At 37.1% G+C, this 26,160-nt stretch overlaps 1 protein-coding gene across 1 annotated transcript; it reads left to right on the forward strand.

Moving 5' to 3' along the window:
- Window positions 1-22,767: 22,767 nt before the first annotated feature.
- On the forward strand, window positions 22,768-25,950 carry LOC308611696 (E3 ubiquitin-protein ligase RLIM-like; the record flags this gene model as incomplete). The annotated part of the gene is made up of 2 exons (XM_081260385.1): window positions 22,768-23,011; window positions 24,344-25,950. The coding sequence occupies 2 exons, from the start codon at window positions 22,768-22,770 to the stop codon at window positions 25,948-25,950; spliced, it is 1,851 nt and encodes a 616-aa protein (XP_081116511.1).
- Between the last annotated feature and the right edge of the window lie 210 nt (window positions 25,951-26,160).

The following is a 26,160-nucleotide window of genomic DNA, read 5'->3' on the forward strand; positions in this document are numbered from 1 at the left end:
AGCACCTTAAGGCTTGTAAGCCATTTACATTTCAGTACAAGTTTGATATAAGTTTCCTAGAAGAAGTTTTGGTAGGAGGAGGAGAGAACAGAGATAAGAGGCACCTAAAAGGGCAAAGAAAAAAGAAAAGGAGTTCAATAAAGACAACCACAGATTGGAGAAAGACCAGCCTTTTGCTATTTCTCAATCCTTCTTAGAACAGCTCTGTTTATTGACATTCAGAAAAACAGATGACTGCAGTACTTCTGCTTACTGATTTACTTTATATTCCACTATAAGCCACTACCAATCAAGCAGTCATCATCTGCTTAATCCAAAGTTTTATTTTAAAAATGTTTTTTATGTTGCTTTTTAAGTTGATATGACATCTGGATTCTAAAACATGACATTCTGTTCTCTTTTGGATACAGGAAAAAATATTTTGATGTTTGAGACTGTATGATTAATTTTCCAAATGGTGGAAAGAGTATTGGATTGAGAACAGAGATTTTAATACTTCTTAATATTTAATATGCAATCATGTATCTTTGGTAAATTGCTTAGCTAAGCAGGCTCATAGTTTTCTCATTTGTAAAATGAAGGGACTAAAATATCTCATGAACAACGTGTTCTCAACCCCTTTAAGGGTACATGACTCTTAGTCACATGTTCATTGGATTACTCCGGAAATTCTTTGTAAGAATAAGACAGTATAATTTTAGATGACACCTTTCTTTTAATAACATCAATTAATTTTTTTCTCAAAAATTTCCAGGTAAGCAGTAGAGATAAATATCTTTTAGATATGGGGATATCAATAAAGTCTGAAGTTTTACTAAGCTTACAGAGTTGAAAGTAAAAGGATAAGTATTGTTAATATCAATATTATCATTTAGAAAATGGTTTTTACATCTTATAGGCTTACTTCAGAAACAAATAATGTTTTAAGTCATCTCCAAATGCTCAAAGGGCAAATAATCTATTCTATATATGACAACCATCATAACACAATACTTTGATTCCTTAAATATGATTTCTAATTCAAACTTACCCCTCATTTATTATAAAAAAGTTCATTCTTTTGATCTAAATTAATTTACTAAAATAGATATAAATTGTCTGTGCTAGATAATATTTTCAAATGTAACTTCCTTGTCTTACAATACCCTCATTTGAGACAGGAATATAATAGATGCATTATTAAAATGCCTGCTCTTTCTACAATCTAATGGTTTTCAAAATGACGTAGTCAATCAATAAATACTTATATCAAAAGTTACTGAGACCAGGAACTTCCCTGGTGGTCCAGTGGGTAAGACTCTGTGCTCCCAATGCAGGGGGCCCGGGTTCAATACCTGGTCAGGGAACTAGATCCCGCATGCATGCTGCAACTAAGAGTCCACATGCTTCAACTAAGATACCGCATGCCATACCTAAGAAGTCTGCATGCCACAACTAAGACCCAGTGCAGCCAAATAAATAAATATTTTTTAAAAAGTTACTGAGTCCAGTGGTTTTTAAATTGTAGTTCTTGGAGTTTGGGGATTTTGTCAAGGACACTTATGAGTTTATGAAAGAGTGGAGGATACAAATAATCAAAGCCACACGTATTGTGTATTTCATAAAGTTATTGGGATTACATGTAAAATTTTGTTTGAAAGATGGGATATGTTGTATTAAACATTTGGATGTCACTGACTGTACAGACGCTTTTCAAATGTAGATGTTAATAATAATAGTAATAATGCATATTGAGCATTCATGAAATACCAGGCACTGTTTGAGTGCCTAAGAGGCACTAAGTTATTTCATCCTAACATCAATCCAATGATCATTATCTCAATTTTACAGATGTAGAAATCAAGGCACAGAAAAATTAAATTTCTGTCCCAGTTAGTAAATGAAAGAACAATAATCAAACTCAAGCTGTTTAACTGCAGTATGTTCACTCTTACCCACAACATTAATTCACTTTCTTAGGACCTCCTTAGAATAGAAAAATGGACAATCTTAAAAGTCAGAAAAAAAGAGACAAAATAGACTAAATGAAGTTTCTGATCAGAAAAGTAGCAATACAAAAGTGGTATTAAAAATATTCATCTGGTAATTAAAGTAAAATAAATAATAGGAGAACCTAACAACTTTGGGTATTTGGGCTCATTCATTTATTAATGAATATCAATTGAGCTAGTTATCATCCTTTGTGATTAGGCTACATTAATGAATAAAGCATAAAGAAAATTCTGTCCCCTTGGACTTTCTAATGGATCCAGAGACTAGTTACCTTGGCCCAAAGACCTGGCCTAGGAGGATAGCAAGGAGCTTACAGAGTGTTAGTTGAAAAAACATTCAATTTTTTTTCTATCTAAAGGCTATGGCAGAGATAGAAGAATGAGAAAATCAGAAAGCGGGACTAGGTTTGGAGAGAAAAATGATTTTGAATAGCTATCTTTCAAGGAATAGCAAGACATCCATTTATGAATATTTAGAAGGCAATTAGCAATACAAAGTTGGGGCTTTAGTGAGAGTACATTACATGGATACAATAGCCATTTCCCACTGAGGTAATAGCCAATCCAATGACAGGTTTTAGCTGGAAACATAAAATTGAATAAATAGTCTGATAGAGGAGAACCAGCACACAAAATACAGAAGTATGGTGAATACCCAAAATAATGGAATGGGAAAAATCAAAAAGAAGCACTCAAAGTAACAGACTGATTTGCTAAATATGTGAAAAGTGTAACAGGTAGTACATAGACAACACAATTACAGCAAAAAGATAAGAGTCATCTGTGAGGAGCAAAAAAATCAAAAGCAATTGAGATTTTAAGGTAAATGAGACAGAAGAAGAACCTTTGAATTTGGAAATTATAAAGCCATTACTGATGTGGAAAATAAAATCTTGGTGCAATGTGGAATGAAAGCAAGGTGAAAAGAGAACATAAAGAGTTTGTTTATGTCATTTGTTTTGCACATATAATACAAGGAAGGGGAGGAGTAGACCATTAGGAAGAAGGGCATGCTTCATTTTGGTGGTAACTGCATCAAGAACACTACAGGATTTTGAAACCACAAATTAGCTGAGGATTAGAGAAAACTTTACTTAGCTTTGGAAAAGCTGTGCTTCAAATAGCTTACGGAGAGCCCAACTAATTCCTTAGTCTTTCCACTACTATATGCTGCTTCCAATAGAGTAATACAAACCTGTCACTTGTTTTTAATAATGCTTGCTCTTTGCCCCAGCAGTTTTCTCTTAATCTACTATCTTTGACTTCCTTGCCTTAGCTTACAGTAACACTTTAATACAGGGACTATAACAATAATGCTGGACTCATTTATAATTCCATCTCTTCAAACACATTTTCCCACATGAAATGTTCTTAGGATTAAGTAAAAAGAAAGTAAAGTGACAAATAAGAAAACCATCTTTTAAAAAAGATTTTTTAAAAACCCTTTGCTCTGAAAGGCAGATATGAATCACTGACAGCACACATTTGGGTATTAGCTAGGTGTAATAAAGTTCTCACACTCTTTCACTCAAGCTTTGTTTCAGTCCAGTTGTGTCCTCTACAGTTTATCAAGTGAATGATGGTGACTTTAGCTTGAAAGGAATCTGATAAGTCTCTGATACTCAGTCCACACTTTTCAGACACGAGAGCAATATTTGATTCTTTATAAAAATTTCCGACCTATTTAATTTGGGGGAACTCTCTAAGATAAAAGGTAATTAAATTTAACAAGTGGATACATTTGCTTGGCTGTGTGATGACCACTGGAAAAGAAAATAAAGTTTTATATAGTCTAATTGTGTCCTTCAATACTGAAAACCATTATTAGTGACAATGTTGAATTTTACCTGAGCCCTCGAATCCTGGAAAACAGCAAAAGTTAAGATATCTCTCTGCCCTTTGTGTTGTGGAAAACAGCTTAATCCTAAGAACCACCACAGATGCCTCCTCGTGTTTACCGATGGCAATGCCAGACAAAGATATTCCAAATTGCCATTTTTTTTGTCTCATAAATTATCATCTGAAGTGTTTATTCCTACTAATCAATTGGAACAAACTGCTAATTAATCAAACTGTAAAGTTTCACTCCTTCCTCCAGGCTCCAGAAGTCTGACTCACTGTCAGACTGAGTCAACATATAACTCTCCTAAGAACAGGCTGAGCTCAGGGTAAAATATTCTCTGATCTACCATCCACTCAAGTTACTCTTTTATCCCATTTTCCCACAGCCTACACTTAATACCCTTGTTACTTCCTCTCAAGAGAAGAAAAAGCCCTTTTGATTAACCACTGAGAGGCTTGCAGATCTTAGGGTCACAGCATTCTCCCTAATGCAATAGTTCTCCTCCCCCAATTGCAATACACCCCTCCTCGCACTTAACCTTTTCAGTAAAGTTTCTCCTTACTATGCTGGTATTGTTTGGGGTTTTTTTTAGTTGACATTGGCAACTGAGAGAAGAAGTAAATATTGCTGCATCTGGATATATGTGATAATGGGGGATTGAAAACTCTAAAATTTTAAATTAATTTTTATTGGAGTATAGTTCTTTTACAATGTTGTGTTAGTTTCTTGCTGTACAGCAAAGTGAATCAGTCATACATATACATATATCTGCTCTTTTTTAGATTTCCTTCCCATTTAGGTCACCACAGAGCACTGAGTAGAGTTCCCTGTGATATACAGTAGGTTCTCATTAGTTACCTATTTTACACATAGTAGTTATATATGTCAGTCCCAATCTCCCAATTCATCCCACCCACCCCTTCCCCCCTTGGTAACCGTAAGGTTGTTCTCTACATCTGTGACTCTATTTCTGCTTTGCAAATAAGTTCTTCTCTACCATTTTTCTAGATTCCGCACATAAATGGTACTATACAATATTTGATTTTCTCTGTCTGACTTACTTCACTCTGTATGACAATCTCTAGCTCCAACCATATCTCTGCAAATGGCACTATTTCATTCCTTTTTATGGCTGAGTAATATTCCATTGTATTTATGTACCACATCTTCTTTATCCATTCTTCTGTTGATGGACATTTAGGTTCCTTCCACGTGCTGGCTATTATAAATAGTGCTGCAGTGAACACTGGGGTGCATTCATCCTTTCGAATTATGGTTTTCTCTGGATATATGTCCAGGAGTGGGATTGCTAGGTCATATGGTAGCTCTATCTTTAGTTTTTTAAGAAACCTCCATACTGTCCTCCATAGTGGCTGTACCAATTTACAGTTCCACCAAGAGTGTTGGAGGGTACCCTTTTCTCCACACCCTCTCCAGCATTTATTGTCTGTAGATTTTTTGATGATGGCCATTCTGACTGGTATGAGGTGATACCTCACTGTCATTTTGATTTGCATTTCTCTAATGCTTAATGATGTTGAGCATCTTTTCATGTGTTTGTTGGCCACCTGTATGTCTTCTTTGGAGAAATGTCTATTTAGGTCTCCCACCCATTTTTGGATTGGGTTGTTTGTCTTTTTGATATTGAGCTGAATGAGCTATTTGTATCTTTTGGAGATGAATCCCTTGTCAGTTGCTTTGTTTGCAAATATTTTCTCCCATGCTGAGGGTGTCTTTTCATTTTGTTTATGGTTTCCTTTGCTGTGCAAAAGCTTTTAAGTTTCATTAGGTCCCATTTATTTATTTTTGTTTTTATTTTCATTACTCTAGGTGGTGGGTCGAAAAAGATCTTGCTGTGGAAAACTGTAAATATTAAATGATTTGGTTCATTCAGTGAATTATGAGTGTTAATGAATACATTAAACAGTCCACAAAGAGAGAGTCCTTTAAGCATCTGCTGTGTGCTAGGGTTTCCTCTACTAGGCCACAATTAGAAAAATCTGTTTGCTCAAAAAGCACATAGGTCAGTACAGAAGACTAACCTAAAACCATCATGAGACGCATTGATAGAAATGTACACAGAGTGCTATGTTTACATTTGATAAAGTCATTTACTATGAGTGCCTAAGGTCTATGGCAGGAAAATAATGTGACAAGAAAAGTTCTATAGTAAATGTGATATCTGAGAAGACCATCAAAGAATAAACACGACTTTGTCAGATGAACAAACTGTGGAGAATCTGTATTTGGCATTGGGAACAAAGTGATCACAAAAAGCCCAAGTAATACCATGGTTCCTCTGGAGAGCAAAAGTAGTTGGAACTGACTCAACTGTAGCTCACATATGTAAGACAACTGAAGGGGAGCTGGAAAGATGAGCAGATACAAAGCAGCACAGCCTTTTACAACTATGAAAGTTGGGGACTGCACAACTCCAGGGGGTACCATTCATAACAATGTCAATGAGAATGACACATGCTGGAGTTGTGTACAGCCCTGAGCAAGACCTCTGAGCAGGTACCAAATTAGTAGAGTATTTTTATGCCAAGTGTATAAGTTAGGATGCTTTTGGTAGCAAAAAATGGAAACCAAATCTGTCTGTCCTCAACTTTAAGAGGATTTTGGAAAGAACATCAGGGCTCATGTAACAGAGGAGGACCCTATGGGGCCTTCCTAGGACAGACCCCTCCCCCATATCCTCTATTTTAGCTCCTCTCTGAAGTACATAGATCACAGTATTTGATGCACATTTCCTGCTTTACAGATGCTAAAACCCCCACCAAATAGAAGGTTAACTACTTAATGACCATAAGCACATAGCCCCCAGGCCTACTGGAGCCAAAGAATTGAGGACCTTAACCCCTGGGACACTGTCCTGTAACCTCACCATCAACCAAACAGAGAACTGTGCACAAGCTGATCACATACCCTGGGATTCCCCTCCCTCACCTTGCCTTTTAAAACACTTTGCTGAAACCCATCAGGAAAATGAGGCTTTTTGAGTACTAGCTGTCCCGGACTCTTTGTATGGCACCTTACAATAAAAACGGCACTTTCTTTCACCACAACCCAGTATCAGTAGATTGGGTTTACTGCATGTGGATAAGTGGACCCAAGTTTGCTTCAGTGACACTCACAGTAGTGGTATGGGGCTTTTGCACAGCAATGGAGACCATAAACAGGATGAAAAGACAACCCTCAGAATGGGAGAAAATATTTGCAAATGAAGCAACTGACAAAGGATTCATCTCCAAAATTTGCAAGTAGCTCACGCAGCTCAATATCAAAAAAACAAACAACCCAATCCAAAAATGGGCAGAAGACCTAAATAGACATTTCTCCAAAGAAGACCTACAGATTGCCAACAAACACATGAAAGGATGCTCAGCATCACTAAGCATTAGAGAAATGCAAATCAAAACCACAGTGAGGTATCACCTCACACCGGTCAGAATGGCCATCATCAAAAAATCTACAGACAATAAATGCTGGAGAGGGTGTGGAGAAAGGGGAACCCTCCTACACTGTTGGTGGAACTGTAAATTGGTATAGCCACTATGGAGAACAGTATGGAGGTTCCTTAAAAAACTAAAAAAGAGAACTACCATACGACTCAGCAATCTCACTACTGGGCATATACACTGAGAAAGCCATAATTCAAAAAGAGTCATGGACCACAATGTTCATTGCAGCTGTATTTACAATAGCCAGGACATGGAAGCAACCTAAATGTCCATCAACAGATGAATGGATAAAGAAGGTGTGGCACATATATACAATGAAATAGTACTCAGCCATAAAAGGAAACGAAATTGAGTTATTTGTAGTGAGGTGGATGGACCTAGAGTCTGTCATACAGAGTGAAGTAAGTCAGAAAGAGAAAAACAAATACTGTATGCTAACACATATACATGGAATCTAAAAAAACCCAAAAGGTTCTGAGGAACCTAGGAGCAGGACAGGAATAAACACAAAGACATAGAGAATGGACTTGAGGACACAAGGAAGGGGGAAGTTTAGGCTGGGACGATGTGAGAGAGTAGCATGGACATATATACACTACCAAATATAAAAAAATAGAGAGCTAGTGGGAAGCAGCCGCATAGCACAGGGAGATCAGCTGGGTGCTTTGTGAACACTTAGAGGCGTGGAATAGGGAGGATGGGAGGGAGATGCAAGAGGGAGGGGATATGGGGATATATGTATACATATAGCTGATTCACTTTGTTATACAGCAGAAACTAACACACCATTGTAAAGCAATTATACTCCAATAAAGATGTTTAAAAAAAAGAAAAAGAAAAGAATGGAGGGTTTGTAAAGAAAAGGGAAAAGCCAGAAAGTGCTGGATATAATTGAGGATTTCTGCATTAGAGATTCTGCAGCACTGAAGTACAAGAAAATTGAGTAGGGGGATGAAGATTTAAGAATGTTCAACTTTTTATGAATTTAATTCCTTTCTCCTTTTTTTAAATGAGTAATGGTTAAAATTTGAATTCCTTTATAAATTACTTTTGGGTGATTAACTGTGTTTTTTAAAATGCATCTCTGTACAAAGACTCTCTCTGAAATTTATTACGGTGGCCTAAATAAATTAATACATCTTGAAGGTCTTAGTGGTAAATCACCATGTTTAATTCCAAGAGAATTTCAAAGGTAAAGAAAATTAGTTTCAAAAATATTTTCAACAAGTTGAAATTTATGAAAAAATTTGAAAGATGAGCAGCTATGGGCATACCACCTTATTTTAGCTGATGAACTAATGAATATAGACTTCACACATTTTCAAAGTACTGAACTGCCTTTTCTTCTGTAGCAATCCTCAACCTATACCAGGTTAAAAAAACTAATAATCTTAAATCATGATTTCTTCCCCAATATCCCCTTTCTACTCATTTATAAATCCTCCTTAACATTATTTTTTTCCTATTGTATTTCTTAGCATTGATTATTTCATGTATTTGATGTACAAATGTACTGAACACTTACAATATGTACAAGATACTTTTTTTTAAAGCTACATGTTAGTTGACTCTTTTGTGCTTGGCACTGGAAGATACACTGTTGGAAGATTCAGCCCCTGCACTCAATTTTCTCACAGGTTAAAGAAGATTCAGACAAGTAAATCCACAATTCAACACTCTGCTATAAAAGGTATGAGAAAGGGTTGCCCAGGGGGTTTTGATTGTAAAGAGCAGGAGAAACTATCTTTTCCTGGGTATGGGAGGATTCCTAGAGGAGATGTTACCTGAGAAAAGGAAGATGAAAAGAAATTGCCAGGTGAATAAGGGATATTTTTTTAGCTTTTATTTCTCTTCAATTCTCACACAAAAAGAAAAACTCAAAAAATAAATGAAGGTATATGACTCTCAGAGCTCCTTAGGCTCTTTGGTATCTATGTTTGTAGCTGGAGATACATGTGCCACAATTATGTTCTAAGTTAAGGGAGTCTGCGTGTGTCATGCATCAAGCATGTAGCGCAAGCTCATGTTAATAAAAATAGCCAGTCAGGCATAATCAAGGTAGAAAAGCAACAACTCACTACATATTCACTGATAACTTTCCTCTAGTCCCCTCTCCTGTGTTCCTTTCACCCACCCAAATGTTTTGGTGTGTAAGCTTTCCTCTCAAGACAATGGAGTCCACAGCATGGCCATCACAAGTTTGAGTGTTGAACAATAGGTGAGATCCCTAGTGAATAATTATACCCAGTTGGAGAAGACTAAACAGTACTTAGAGCCAGGTGAGAGAAATAGCATTTGGCTTATGTGCTCTGAAATAATATCTGAAAGACTCAATCCATAAAGTTTCCATATGGTTGAAAGCAAGTTGAAGAGTGAACCCTGGGTCTTAACGTTATGTGTGTGTGTGTTTGTGTGTGTATGTTCTGATTCATCAAATGTTAGGGAGAAACATTTTATGATAGAAAGAGCATTGGCCCCAGAGGCATGGGTTTAAAGTTCTATATCTGTCACTCTCTTGCCAGGTGGCTTTTTTAAAAGCTCATTTAATGACTCAGTTAATGCTTTTTTACATTTGAAAAAGAATGAGCCTTTTTCCAACTTTAAAGTTTGATGATTTTATGGTCACTTTTAGTTGCAGCTTTTTAAGACTCCCCATCTAAATAAACTCTTAGTCTCCATGACGTGTGCCCAACCTAGACATGCCGAAGGGGCTTTGAAATCCTGGCCTGCTTTCAGCCAACTTTATGCATTTATATCAGCTGATTTGTTACTTGATAAAAATGTTCAGGATAATGCAGTCACTTTTTTAAATGCTGTAGAAAAGACCACTTCAGAAACAGATTAGAACAGCCATGATAATGGACCGGAGTCCTGAGGCATTGAGCTGAGAATTCCATCTCCCCCTGCATGAGAGAGGCAGATCGTTACCCTCTACAGCATCTGAAGTTGGGGATTTGCTCCCTACCCCCCTAACTCTGGCTAACAGCTTCCCATCAGCCTACCATCTGGGAATGAATCTGGACCTGCAGATTTATAGTCTCAGTTGGTACCGTGTCTTAGGATGTGGAGGACAGCTTGCTTTATTTTTCCCTAATGCTGCTCCTTCTCAATCTTAAGAGCTAACTCAAGATTTAGTGAATAATCTATACGCACGTTACATGAGCTACTCAGGTTCCCTCCCACATCGTGTCTTCCAGACTGAGGAGTTCTTCTAACCGCCTATTCTCAAACAGAAGTTCCTCCTCTCCCTCGATGGTTTTTGCTTCCCTCTGTATTTTAAGGTGTACTTATCAAAACTTCCTAAGAACTTCTAGGTTCAAACAAATTTCTATTTTGTCCAAGGGTAAGACAATACCTTTCACTTTGTTTCCAATAACCTTTGTGATAATGTCCAACAAATTTGGTCAGTGTTGGTTTCCTGGTCGTAATCTTAGACTGAATCTTCAGGCAACGGAGTCCTTAGGCTTTCTTCCGCAGTGATAATCAGTTCTCAGAGGCTTCCATCTCATAGAAGAGTTTCAATGATTTCACCTGAACTGTTTCTCCCTGCTCTCATTAGAGCTCCTCTGCTCATTTCAACTCCTGTTCATCCTACTTTGATGATTTTTTTATTACCTGGAAGAACTTAGTTCTGTGCACAAATTTGGAAATTCTCCCATGGTACTTCTTATCTTGATCCCTTGAAAAAAATGTTAAATAAGGCCAGTTCAATATGCCTTCTTAGGGGTTCCTATTATAAACCCTTTTCCTTCCAGAGAAAATGATCATTTATCCCAACTCTTCATTTACTCTCTAAGATAATTCTCTCTCCATCTCAAAACATTGTCTCTAATCCCAAGAAAACTCAATTATTTAGCTTTAGTGAGGTGTAATTGATATATAATAAACTGTACACATTTAAAGTAAAATAAATAAATAAACTCTCAACTATTTCTAAACTTCCAAGTATATATAGATAGCTGATTACTTGTGACCTCTCACCGATGGGCCTATTCCACTCAACTAAAGACAACTATGCCGCAGAAATGCACTCAGTCTGTGTAGACTACAGATCTAAATGTCTACCCACTCACGGTGTAATAATATATTCTTAATAAAATGCTCTGTAATATTGATGACTGTGGTCTTTAGTGTCCCATGAACCTAAACATGTTGATTAACGGAGTAACATGTAGATTTCACTGTGTGTTATTTACAGGAGCTTTATTTTTATTAAGATCATTGCTAGAAAAATATGTTTCTGCTAATAGTATTTATACTATACATCAAAAGTTAAAGTTATTATTTTGGCAAGATCAGACTCCTGATACTCACTTATTTAGTACTGCCCAGTAAATTTTCAATATTAGAATTCTTTATCGATGAAGAATAAAGAATTCATGATACTTTTATTATTCACCTTTTACATTTGTATCCATTAAGAAGCATTTTCACAATACATGCTTATGAATATTTGTGGATTATTTTAATGTATCTTTCACAATGTTAAAATCTCTTTCAAGACCCATTTGCTGTTAAGAGGTCTTACCTCTTTAATAATAGATGATGGATGATTTATTGTCATATTTGCCAATGAAAAGGAAAAACATGGCCAGAATTTGTGATGTCACTCTATGTAGACACATATGCATGGAAATAACCTGTAGGTGTTACACACACACATATATAGTCCTATATATATAAGTATATATTTTTATATGTATATATTGTGCATACATATGTATGTATATGTATATGTGTGTGTATGTACTCACTTATCTTTCCACCCACCCATACATGCATCCATTGAGCTATCTAGCTATCTTCCAACACACAGTACCCCTACAATGATAAAATAGGATCAGAGTTTCATAGAAATAGAGAGCCCAAAAGATCCTTAGACATAGTTTAAAAACAAAGAATGTTATTCTTAGAGGTGTAACTCTCCGAGATAGCACCAGTAGAAAGAACTCAGCTGGAACCTAATCCCCATATTCCAATTACAAGTTGAGTTTTCATTCCACCATACCACACTGTCTTTCGCACAGATATCTGTTATACAGATGGATAGATACTGATCCTTAGAAGACAGTGTCAGTGCTGAAACTATTTTCTGTACTGAACACCCTGCTGTCAACTAAATTCTCGTTTGAGTTTTGAAGTTTACTGATGGTTTCTATCAGTCCCAAGCCCTCCTAGGCATTTTTACACATAATCAATATGAGGGGAACTTCCTGTCTGGCATCAATCAGTTCTTTAAACCACAATTATCTCTTAAAATATTGTTCTTAAGTCAGGAAAAATGGATGTTAGTGTCAAACACAGCTTTGCTCACTCTCACACACACACACACTCACGCAAATTACAAATAGTATTCGACTGCTCTATATTTCAGGCTATTCAATAACTAGATAAATGACATATACTTTCTGTCTACATAATTTTTTTTACTATGCCAAGGCATACACACTAGTTGTTCCCTGCAGTACCTGCCGAATGCAACTAAATTTGCAACAGAGTTAATCACTGGCGCAGCTGAATATTTTAAGAGATTTCTCCTCTAGTAGGAAATTCATCTTTTTTCCAAGAAAAGGGCATTTACCCACTCCTTCATCTCCAACTGAAGTAGTTCCATGATTTCCTTCCTTTCTCTGATTTCCACGCTCCACTTCCCAAAGACAAACTCATCTCTGATGACCTTTCAGTCTATGAGTATTTGGGGTAGCAGTGGGGGTAGTCCACAGTTAAAATAAAGTTTGTATACAGTCACTTTCTATGTTGTTATGAAATTATTCTAAGCTTCCCTAATAATAAACTTAAAAGAAACCATGCAACTGGTTCAGATGTGCATATGGAGATAGCTATTATCTAGAAAGCATCCAGATTTCTTAAAAAGCCAAAAAAAAAAAGAGACTGACTCACTCAGGATATATGGAAATATAAGTGAGGTAGGTGGGCTAGAGTGTATGTCATTATCAATAAAGCCCTAGGAGAAAATCATAATTTGAAAAGATACATGTACCCCAAAGTTCACTGTAGCACTATTTACAATAGCCAAGGCATGGAAGCAACCTAAATGCCCACCAACAGATGAATGGATAAAGAAGATGTGTTTCATATATATATCTATATATATATATATATATATATATATATATACACACATACACACACACACATACACACACACACACACATACACACAATGGAATATTACTCAGCCATAAAGAAGAATGAAATAATGCCATTTGCAGCAACATGTATGGACCTATCATACTAAGTGAAGTAAGCCAGACCCAGAAAGACAAATATAATATGATATCACTTATATGTGGAATCTAAAAAAAATTATACAAATGAACTTATATATGAAACAGAAAAAGACCCACAGACATAGAAAACAAACTTATGGTTAACAAAGGGGAAGGGGGTGAGGGATAAATTAGGAGTTTGGGATTAACATATAAACACGACTACATATAAAATCAATAACCAACAAGGACTTCCTGTATAGCATAGGGAACTATATTCAATATTTTGTAATAACCTATAAGGGTAAAGAATCTGAAAAAGAATATATATGTATATATATGTGTATATATATATATATACATACATAACTGAATCACTTTGCTGTACACCAGAAACGTATACAATATTGTAAATCAACTATACTTCAAGAAAAAAATTAAATTATATTAAATCTAAAAAATAAAATAAACCCCTAGATATATTTTTGCATAACTGAATTAAATTCTTAAAACCCCAAAAATGAATGTTTTAGCTGAATTTGAGAAATGAAGTCTAACTTAAATCTTGGGTTTAGAATTAATTTGATTCATAATGGAAGGAAGTTAGAAAATAACATTTATTAAGAACAACACTGTTTAGCAATCCTATATGAAGATATAACACACAAAATATCTCCTATTACTTCCCTGTTAGAAGAGCTCTTTGCTTTAATACTTACACTACAGAGAATTTAATTAGTTCTCAATCAAATATTCTTCAGCCAGTGATTATACAGCAATAAAACATATTTGCATCTGCAAACTCAAGGTAACTTTTATAAGAACACAGTGGTTGGAGAAAATCTTGAGTTACATTCCAAATACATTGGGTAAAACTTCAGACTCCTGTGTAGACATTTTGAAAAGCCTGCAAAGTGTCACAGAAGAGGATGTGCAACTCTGATGTTACTGGGGTTAAGAGAGGCCATGTTACTGCAAAGCAATGTTTGTTAAAACCATATTAATTATTAAGTGATTAGGATATGATGATTTTAAATATCTATATTATAACAATTTTTTGTTTCTTTTGTTTCATTGCGTTTCAGGAAATTTGTTGGGGTTGTTGGGCTAACATATAAAACATATTAAAGGTTTCCATTAAAATAATAGGAAATCGTTTCCTGGTTACATTTGAACAAAAACGGCTTGATTTTTACAAATGGATTCCTGACCTCAAGCAGGAGACACCTTTACATATAGTATCACATTTACTTTATTTTACATAGAATGTCACTAAAGTTTACCACAACCCATTTAGTTATCATTGCCTTTTACAAATAATGAAACTAAAACTGAGAGATTAAATAACTTACCCAATGTCACACAGCTCATGAGCGGGGGAGATCAGAATCCAATTCAATAGCCTTTGAATTTTTCACTATATAGTAGGACCATAGTTCAACTAATCAGGTGTTTATTGAGTTTCTAACTGTGCATAACATTTGGTGTTAGGCATTAGAGGGGCACATAATGATGCCTACTTCTTGCATCACTACAGTTTACAATCTAGTAGAAGGCAAGTGCACACATTGTTCTATTTAAGAGTCTAAGAGGAAACAGGAAGGTGAAAAATGGCAAATATTTATGCAAACAGGAGTTTTACAGGCCATCTTGAAGGGCAGTGTATTTAATACAGGACTAGAAGGGTACAGATATTACAGAGAGGTTTGATATGAACTAGGGCATAAAGGGTAGGGCATCGCAGGCACAGATTACAATGTGAACAAAGGCATGGAACAAGTGACAGCACATGCAGAGAGATGTAGGTAAGGAAAGCCTGGAAGGTATTGAAGAAAACAAGTATACATGATACTTGTTAAAGGTAGCAAGGATAAGTCAGGGAGACTACTACAGAGGGGCTGTGTAGTAGGAGAGGGAGACGGGGCTCAACTCCTAATATAATAAGAACAAGTAGAGATATAAAGGCAAGGAGCAGGGTGGGGGTCAGTGGATAGAAAATTACTAAGAGGAAACATCAGGGGTAAGGAGAATTCTGGCTAAACCAATTTGACAGAACTTTTTTCTGTAGTCAGGCTAGGGTGATAAGACATGAAGGGTGAGGGATAAAGAGTTTGATCATATATCAAGGGTAGAGGATTTTTGCTAAACTGACCCACCAGAATTCATGTTAATACTAGTCTAAATGGGCCAAGGACAGAGCCTAAGGTCAGGGACTAGTTAGAAAGAGGACTCAGAGAAGCCTGACTCAAGTTTGGTCAAAGAAGAGTGCTATGGTCTGAATATTTATGTTCCCTCAAAATGTATATGTTGAAATCCTAACCCCCCAAATTGGTGGTATTAGGAGGTGGAGCCCTTGGAAGGTGATTAGGTCATGAGGGTGCCACCCTCATGAATGGGATTAATGCCTTTTATTTCAGATTTTTTGTGACTATTATTATTATTTTCATTGAAATATAGTTGGTATACAATATAAGCTACAGCTGTACAATATAGTCATTTGCAAATTTTAAAGGTTATACTCCATTTATAGTTATCATAAAATATTAGCTATAGTCCCTGTGCTGTACAGTATATCCTTGTAGCTTATTTTATACATAATAGTTTGTACCTCTTAATCCCCTACCCTCTCCCCTTCCCTCTCCCCACAGGTAACCACCAGTTTGTTCACCACATCTATAAGTCTGTTTCTGTCTCGTTATATTCACTTGTTGGTTGTATTTTTTAATTCCACAAACTCCTTCATGAATGGGATCAATGTCTTTTAAAAGAGGCTCCAGAGAGCTCACTAGCCCCCTTCCACCATGTGAGGACACAGCAAGAAGGTTCTGGCTATGAATCAGGAAGAGGGCTTTCATCAGAATGAGACCATGCTGCTATCTTGATCTTGGACTTCAGGCCTCCATAACATTACAAAATAAAGTTCTGTTTTTTATAAGCTACCCAGTCTGTGGCATTTTGTTACAGCAGCCAGAATGAAAAAAGATAGAGAGAGAATCTTTGCCAGAGGCCCTTCCTTCCTCCCTTCCTCCCTCTGGCCTTTCTTCCTTACTTTACTTTTTTCACTCTCCAACGCATATTCATTTAGTATCTACTTTAAGGAACTGAATAGATGGAAAACACAGGTTGAGCTATAAAGATCACTATTTTTATAATATACAGTTTATTGGAGGAAGAGATAAGCGTCTGTGACAAAGCATGACATGCACAATTTTATTTTAGATAAACTGGTCAGGAAGACCTTTCCATGGAAGTGACATTTAAACTGAAGTTTGAAAGATGAAAATGTAGTAATGTTGGCAAATCTAGAGTGATTTTTGTAAGGACTTGCTACACATTTTACTTTATTCTCTATGCAATAAGTTGTCAAATGTGTTTGAAGATAGAGGATGCATTCTAATAGTGTGGATAAGAGCTTGCATTTAGCCTGAATATTAAAGAGGCCCCAGGAAATCCGACCATAAGGAAACCCAAACTCTGCTCCCAATACAAATGCTACTTTTTAAAGAACTTTCACCCATTGGTCAACCTACTGTCCATTGAATTTGTTGAGGTTTGTGGATATTAAGACTTAAGCAAGAGAGGCAACTTGATTAGAGTACAGTAGTTTGAATTTAAGCAAAATGGTATGCCTGAAATGTAGGGGCCTTTTTGTAATGTAATTTGAAAATGTGGTGAGTTTCTTTGAATAGGCAACCCAGACTGACCATTCAGTGACTCTCCATAAGAGCGACTACAACACCCAATTAGCACCATAAAAGGGAGAGTCGACATGACAGAGATGTGAGGTGACCATTTTTACCCACACCACACGCTGCCATTGTGGTTACACCTACTGGTGTAAATACTTGGTGAAAGAGGCAGTGCACCTCCCTGTGACTGCAGGCTACTGAACAAAATCACCAACCTCCCTTCAATAGGAGCATATAAAATTCTAGGCCTGGAGAAGAACAAGTAATAAAGTAACTATTTGCTGTCCCTGAGTTCATTATCCTCTTCTCTTCTCCCTACTGGGTCGAAGGAAGGCAGAAGATAGCATTAAAGCTCATTTTCAGGGTCTGCATGTTCAGTTGTACAGGTGGTGCACTGCATATTTATAGGAGTGTCATTCACTTTCTTCTTTACATGAATGGTGCCCCCTGGGAATTTTAGAGTGCACAACCGGTGAATCTGTATACGGCAGGCCTGCTTAATTTGGTTTTGCTCATATATTGTGAGCTTTTGTGTTGCTTATTCATTTTATATTTTCTGTGTTCATTTGTTTTGAGAAACAAACCTGATATCCGTTTCATCCTTGGAACCGTAAAATTCATCTTTAAATATATCTATATAGGTAACAAACAGAATATTATTTATGTATATGTAAGTTTATTTATTTATTACAATAATCTAGGACGTAAGACTTTACAGATAAACAAATGTGCGGAAATATGAACTAACTTGCTTGTGAATAACAGACCTGGAGCATGCCTCAGAGAAAGTGTGTAAAATGGCTCAAAACTAGAGAAAGCATAGAAGCAAACTATCCACTGACACGGCACTAATAGAAAAGCTATCAAAAGTCTAAATCCGAGCAGAACTGGGAAGAAAGGAAATCATAAGAGGGATGAGACCTTGCTAAATAAATATATTTTTATTTCCATAAATAGAGGTAAGCATAAGGAAGAGATGAAACTAATTCCTAGTGTCAAGCCTATGTAAGTGGAAAGGGTGTGATTTCAATTAACAAGAATTTCATGTTTAGATTCAAAACAAGTATTTGTGTCAAAGAACCAATTCCAGTAGATTCCATGAGACATGCATATTTAGATTCATTTTTCTGCATCAGTGCTTTCAAGCTTTTAACCCATCCTTCTGGTGGGAAAGAAAAAGACATAAATATATGAAATATCTTATCAAGCTTTAATTATGTTTACTGCTTGATTTAAAATTACTCTTTATTAAGTTAAAACGAAGATATTCTAGACTAACTCCAAAGCAGAATTGAAATGGCACACGAAAATGATCAAACATGATTCAAGCATCTCATTTAACAGAGATTTTACTACATTTGTGTAATGATGTCTGATATTGTGTTTTCATTAAACATAGCAGACTAGAGCGAAACAGGGAGAGTCATCCTATAGACCTTGTATGAATCTGAACATATTATCTATTACTGTAACTTTGAGAAAATCACTTAATTTGCATCAGCCTCCATGCCTTTAGCTCTGAGAATAGTAATACCTATCTTGCATGGGGCTTGAGATCAAATAAGTTAAAACACAAGCAGAGTGTCTAGCAATTACAGTTGCTCAGTAAATAGCTCTTAATATTACCAATGGTCTCTGATGTGGGAAAACTATTACATAATAAAAAGATCCTTAATCGGGTATCTTTAAAATCAGGTTGAATGCAAAGAACTTCAGATTTTATGTCCTCCCTTTTTTTTTTTTACCCAGAGAATAATGCAATTCAGAAAACAGAGGGAGAGATTAATTTCCACTTCAACTGAAAAGTCATCATTATAAGAGTTTTTTCATCATGTGCTATAGTACATTAAATATAACCATAAAATCTTTGTTACCTCTCTATTGAAAGGTAGAATGGGGTGTCCCTCTTCTTGAATATGGGCTGATCCAGTGGCTTATTCAATCAACAGAATGCAAGAGAAAAGGTGTGCTTGCACTTGTGAGGTTAAGTCATAGGAAGCCTTACAGATTCCAGCCAAGTCTCTTGAAATGTTTACTTTGGGTAAAGCCACTCACTATGTAAGAATTCAACTATTTTGAGATATCCAGGTTGCTAAGACTCCAAAACTACACCGAGAAATTTCATGGAGAAAGACAGAGACAGAGAGAAAACCAGCCCCAGATTTTTCAGCCTGTGCAGCCCAACTCAAGTCCCAGATTTGTGAATGAAGATGCCATCTTGGTTGGACATTTCAGCACCAAAAGATGTGACTCAAAGAAAACTTAGCCAGAACCAAGGCCCCAGACATATGACACCAGTCAAGTTGTCTAATCTATCTCCAATCATTCAAACCACCACAGCTGAGTCCCAGTCATGATGGAGCAGAGATGAGCCATCCCCAGTATTCTTTATCTTTATTCTTAGCTCACAAAGTCCTGACTATAACAACATGGTTTCTATTGTATCTACCACTGCGTTTTGGACTGGTTTGTTATACTGCAATAGTTATGTGGAATATATGTCTTGATCATTTCTTACAGTTCTAAAGCCACAGAACTCCTTTTACCCATATTCAGGGAGAATGCTATCTCTTGCTTATTTTCAGTCTCCCTTTGAGTCATAGAATCTGTTCAGAAGCTTCCTTGGACAGAGTCAGTAAAAGAAAACTCTTGATTACAAAACTCCATCATTACAACCAGGATAAAAGAACAGCCAAATCTGCTCACACACACCCCGTTTTTTCACCACATCATAAACAATGGATTGGCCAAATTTTTAAGTGCTTGACTCTGATTGAAAGTAAGCAACTTTCCATCTTCAACCTCTTCCCCTCCAACTCAACCTAGAGTGATGCTCTAGTCAACCTCCGGACTTCCTGATGCACCTCCCATCTCTGAAATGAGAAGTGAAGAAAAAACATCTTCAGAAGTCTTCTGATATCAAGACAAGGGATAGAACAAAGGCCAAAGCAGCAATATTGCCATCCAGAAGAAAAACTACTGAACCTACACTGCAATATTCAGAAGGAAAGTCAAGACATGAGAGAACTAAGGGTAAAGCACAGCTGTATTGGTGGCTTCTATTTAAATAATCAAGGTCAATAAGTAGGTCTCTGGGATGATGATCCCTATACCCTGTTACTTGCACCAGAATTGGGACATAACCAGGAACAAATAGTTCAGGAAGCTAGAGTCATTGACACTGAGAGCCAACTACAGGGAACACCAAACATCCGGGGCTATTAGTTCATGTGCTTCTGTACCTAAATTTGGAATGACTGTAAGACTTTCTGAATCTTCAGGTAACTTGCATACTATTCTAATCAAAAGCAGTCATGCTCCCTCTTAAGCTAAACCATACAACTTCAGAATCAGGTGTTACTTCTTATTGGTACCACTGTCCACTAAGCAAAGACAGAAATACAGAAGTAATCCTGACCCCTGCCTTTCCCTCATATTCCCCCTCCCCACTTTTCCCTCTTTCCCATATATTACTAGGTTTAATCAGTTCTGCTGCCTAGAGATCTGTTAAAGTCCTTCATTTTAATCATATTCCTTTGCCCTGATTCAGATCCTTGTCATCACTAGCCTAGGCTGCCCTCTATCTATTTCTGACCCTCCCACCTGAACTGTTGCCCTTCATATTCATCCTCAACACTACTATCAATATTATTTCTAAATTGCAAATTTGACCATCAACTGTCTAAAGACTTCAACATCTTTCCATTGCACTAATGATAAAGTCCAACTTCTAAACATGTCATAAAGGTCTCCATTTTTTGGCTTTGCTCTGCCAATTTAACTAATGTCTTTTTTTAGTAATTAAAATCTACTATCCTTGTTGTTTTACGAGTGTCAGCAGTGGCTGTTCTCACTTTTGAAAATATTTCCCGCTTTCATTCACTTAGAAAACTCCTATTCATCCTTTCAAACCCAAATGCAGTGAAACCGATTTTCTCTCTCACTCAAACCACTTTCTCCTCAAAACTGTAATTTTACCTCTGTGTAGCTCAATTGTTTGTTATACTCTAATGACAACAGATTCTTAAATATACTCTTCTTTGTATCTTAATATCCGATAATATGACTGACATTTAACAAACACTGAACATACTTGACACTTGAATTGATTGAATTGAATTAAACTGAATCAATCACTCTCAAGAACACTAACGATTGTTAGGGTTTCCTGAATCAAGAGTACAAATCACGCTGAATTTTCATAATACTGCTAGTTTTGATTGAGGCACAGCAAACAAGTTTACAACGGATTTCCCCTGTGAAAAGAATAACTTCAGTAAAAGATAACAAATACACTCAGAAGTCCATAAAGGAGGCAGGGTGGTCTAGGGGATTCTGTTCTCATCCAAAGACTTGCTGAGATTTGATTCAGAGGGGAAAGATTGATTTTTCTAGCTTAAGTTAAACGAGGCATCGAACAAATGTCAAAATCAGGACATAGACTTAGATTCTTCACTGTCACACCAGTAAAGTTACCATCCTTCCATCTCCTTGAGAACAAACAAGAAAGCCTGCTGTGGACCGTGAACAAAACAACAACCGTGAATTTACACAGCTCCTTAAACTTCTAAGCTGTGTACTGAGAGTGAATTAGAGGTCTCCTCCAGATAGCATTGCAAATGAGCGTTATTTTATTTTCACCAAGCCTTTCAGGTGATACATGCGACAAAATCAGCAAAGTCAGTACTCACTGTGGCAGACAAAGTAACTATTATGTATCTGTCCTAAAAGTTCCTGTGATGTTCTGGCTAGTTTTGCTTAAGGACTATTTATAATATTTATGAGAAAGGAGGACAAAAATGAACGTGATGCTTTTGTGGAGAAGGAATTCCCTGGCTGAGCAGAAAAGCCTGCCAAAGTTTTGGTGTTTCTTGTTTGTTTGAAACAAGACTGAAGGACCATATAATGCAAGATGAAGCCATTAACAGTTAAAAGGGAGAGGACACACTAAAGAGACTCAGCCAGGGCCCTGGTAAATTATCCAAAATTGTGGGCTTTCTTAGTGAGAGTCTAGGATTTGAGAAATTCATGAGGAGAAAAGGCGGAGGTCCCTGGGCACCTGAAAATGAGAATTGCTGCATTGAACTAGGCTGACTTTGGCATGGCATTTTGAAGAAGGCAGTCCTATGGAATGTAACGAATAAATAGAGCATATCAGAGCCTGAAAACCTGAGAATAGGCTCATGTGGGTGAAACGAGGTGAAGCACGGTGCTTGGTACACTATAAACCCTCAGTAACATTGGCTGGTTTTGAATGAAATGAAACCTAACCTGAATCCAGTCCCTACTCGGTAACAGCGGGGAAGATAATGGGTGCCTAGGCAACGTCTAGCAAGTTCTGGGCTCGAGGCGGCTCCCAACTGTTGCGTCACCAGGGGCCACAGAACTGAGTCGGGAAGGGAGAAGGGAGGAATCTGTGCGGAGGGTCATCCGACTGAGTCGGAACCGGACACTCTGGCAGGAAGTAGAAAGCGAAGAAAACGAAACGACCATTGGTGAATTTCAACAGCACGTCGTGAATTTCAGATAATTTTCCACTTGTTTATTAAGATGGAAAACTCGGATTCCAACGATGAAGGAGATGGAGTTTCGGCCCAACACATTAGTCAAACGGACCGATTGGTTCGGGAAGAAGATTTCTCCAGGTTCGTAAATAATCTGAGTGAAGAAGATTACGAACTTATGAGAGACAACAATCTTCTAGGCATTCCAGGTGAAAGTACGGAAGAAGAGTTGCTGAGAAGACTTCAGCTAATTAAAGAAAACGCACCACAAGACTCAGATGAAAATACAGGTATATTCTGCTTTTGGAGGGAATAGGATGGGATGAATAAGGAACTTCATAATAGGAAATAGTAACTTCATAATAGGAAATAGTAAATTATACAGAAGTGACTTACATTCATTTGGTAAGTAACTTCTCATAAAAAGAACTGGCATTTACTTGATTTTTGGTGAGCATGTCAAGGTCTGTTTGTTTGTTTTCCTGATTCACATTTGGCTTGTTTTAATTGGGAAACAGTGCAAAGTAGCCTATTTGTATTTTTCTTGGTTTTCTACCTCAACTGAAAGTCCCTCCTACTTCCTGAATTATTTTTTCTACATAGACATGTAAAAAAAGCAAACAGAAATAGTCTCCACTGGGGACAATTGTGCTCTCTTCAACACCTGGGGACATTTGACAATGGCTAGAGATATTTTTGGTTGTCACAGGGGAGGCATGGGTGTTACTAGCATCTAGTGGGCAGAGGCCAGGGATGCTGCCAAATATCCCACAATGCACAGGATAGCTCCCCAAAACAAAGAATTGTCCAGCACCAAAATGTCAGTAGTGCTAAGGCTGAGAAACCCTGCTCGGACCTCAGGTCTGGTGCCTTCCCTTCCAGTGTGAAGCAGAGGATTTTGCTGTCTAATGAAGAGGATACTATAATACTTTGGCTCTTGAACATGGTCTTATAGGTACCATGCTAGGTTCAGTCTATTCATTTGATCTGACCTTCAATTTAATGTCAATTAAAAATCTTGGTAACTTTAAGAAGTATTCAAAATGCAAACACTTTTAAACCTATAAAACTTGTTTATGTTTGGGCAATAACCTTATATTTTAAAACAGCTTATCTATTATCAAAAGCACATAAGTGAAAAGCCTAGAAGTAGTCATGTTGGAGACTAATGAAAATTAGACAATAATGTAAATTGAACTAAACTACTAGCATTGTACCTTAACTGGTGTTTACCTTGTTTAATTGCATTAGTGTTTTGACAGTGGACTGAAAAAAAAGTCTCTTGACATTCCTCTGACAGTGGTACACAGGGCTGTGTATATGATGAAATACTGAAACATAGACTTCCTCCGGATTCCCTTTTTAAAAAATTCTCTAAGTTTATCTAGGATTAGCTCACTCTTTTTGGATGGAATCGAAACTTTTCTACCTTTACTTATAAATCTACACAGTGCAGTTTATAAAATATTAACTCTATAAATGTGAAATCAGTTGAAAACACCTGAGTATTTAAGTTCTCATTTTTTGTTTGTTTTTGAAACAAAGTTTCAGAGTGCTATTTTATGATGGTTCTAATTTTGGTAGTTCTTTTATGCACCCTCCCCACTTTTTTTTGTTAACAGACAGAGGAGACTCTTCAGATGACGTGTCTAGTGGTGACTCTCTAATAGACTGGCTTAACTGTTCTGGACAAACTGAAAATATGACAAGTGGACAAAGAGAAAACCAATCTTGGAGAGAAGAGAGCCAAATTAATCCTAAAAGTGATCAGTTCATATTCAGTTTAGAAATAAATGCTAACCTTGATCATGGGAGTCCAAATCCAGAGAATGAATATGTAGCGTCTGCAAGACTTCCCAGAAGAGAAAATATGGAAGACAGCCAAAGGCAAGTGGAAAGTCCACAATCTGAATCAATATTTACAAGACCATCTATGTCTGAACAAGATACAACTGAAACATTAATGGAATTCCCACCTACCACAAGTCAGAGACGAGCAAGAAGTAGGAGCCCAGAGTATCGGAGAACCAGAGCAAGAATTGAAAGTTGGTCGCCTCCACGTTCACTTAGGGAAATTGTACAAAGACTGAGTCATAGTATACCCTCTCAGAATTTTGAGCAGCCTCTGCTAAGTGAGAATGCGAGATTTTCTAGAACTGAGCACCGAGAAATATTGACACAGCAAATGACTGGATTTGAGTTGCAAAAGAGCGGTCTTATTGAAACTTCTAGAACAAGGAATGCCGTTCATGGAGAAAATTCTCCAGATACAACCAGCAGTGGTGAATCTTGGGGAATGAGGGAAATATGTCCAACCATACCCTTCAATCTTGAAGTAGGACAAGTTCATTCTGGAGCATATTCTCAGAGAGACAGCAGAGCTAGTAGAACTCAGTTAACATCTGAGACACCAAACAACACTGTCACTTCTGAAAGTGAACGAGGACTGAGGCATATGTATTCACATTCTGAGCGGGCAGGTGTGAGAGCTTATGTCAATACCATTAGAAATCCCGTTTGCAGAATGTTCAATACTAGCTTAAATGATACAACATCTGTTCCAATTCAGAGCACGTTAAGGCAGACAATGACAGAATTTAGTAACTCAAATAACCTTATGGACAGTGACAGTAATTTAGAGCATAGTGTCTCACCTCCAAGTCCAAACATGGAATGGCTAGAGTCACCTAATGGTAGTAGTAGTGGTACATTTGGTTCTGATTCAAATGCTAGCTATGATACCCATTCAAGTTCCACACTGAGTTGTCATTCAAGCCCCAATTGTACGTCTAGTTCCAGTTCTAGTCCTATTTCTGGTTCCAGCTCAAGTGATGAAAATTCAGGAATTAGATCACTGATGTTTGAAGGCAGTGAAGAAACAAACTTAGCAGCAGACTTATCATCAGAGACCAGGCAAGTGGGTAGACAAATTAGCCTAATAATATATGATGAAAGTGACTCTGGGTCCTCCCATGATCTGCAAACTACAGGACTCACCAAAGCACAGATTGACAGCTTGGCTGTAAGATCTTTTGGTGAAAATGATGCACTAAAAGCCTGCAGCATTTGCCTTACAGAGTACACAGAAAACAGCAAGCTTCGCATACTACCTTGCTCCCATGAATATCACATTCACTGCATTGATCGCTGGCTGTCTGAGAACTCTACGTGTCCGATTTGTCGCAGGCAAGTAGTGGATTCCAATGAGAGTGAAAATCCTGATCGATGAATTCTCAGCTATATAAAGTGTTATAGGGCTTCCCTGGTGGCGCAGGGCTTGAGAGTCGGCCTGCCGACGCAGGGGACTGACAATAAAAATTAATTTCACACCATAGCAGTTCACTGAATTTCAATAAAAACTTAGCATGTGCACTGGGTTGGGATGTTCCTGATTCCATGGGAGAAATGTCTTAATATGATATAATGAATCTAGATAGAT

This window comes from Mesoplodon bidens, assembly GCF_964165515.1.
Source record: "Mesoplodon bidens genome assembly, contig: HAP1_SCAFFOLD_817, whole genome shotgun sequence".
Lineage (NCBI taxonomy): Eukaryota > Metazoa > Chordata > Mammalia > Artiodactyla > Ziphiidae > Mesoplodon > Mesoplodon bidens.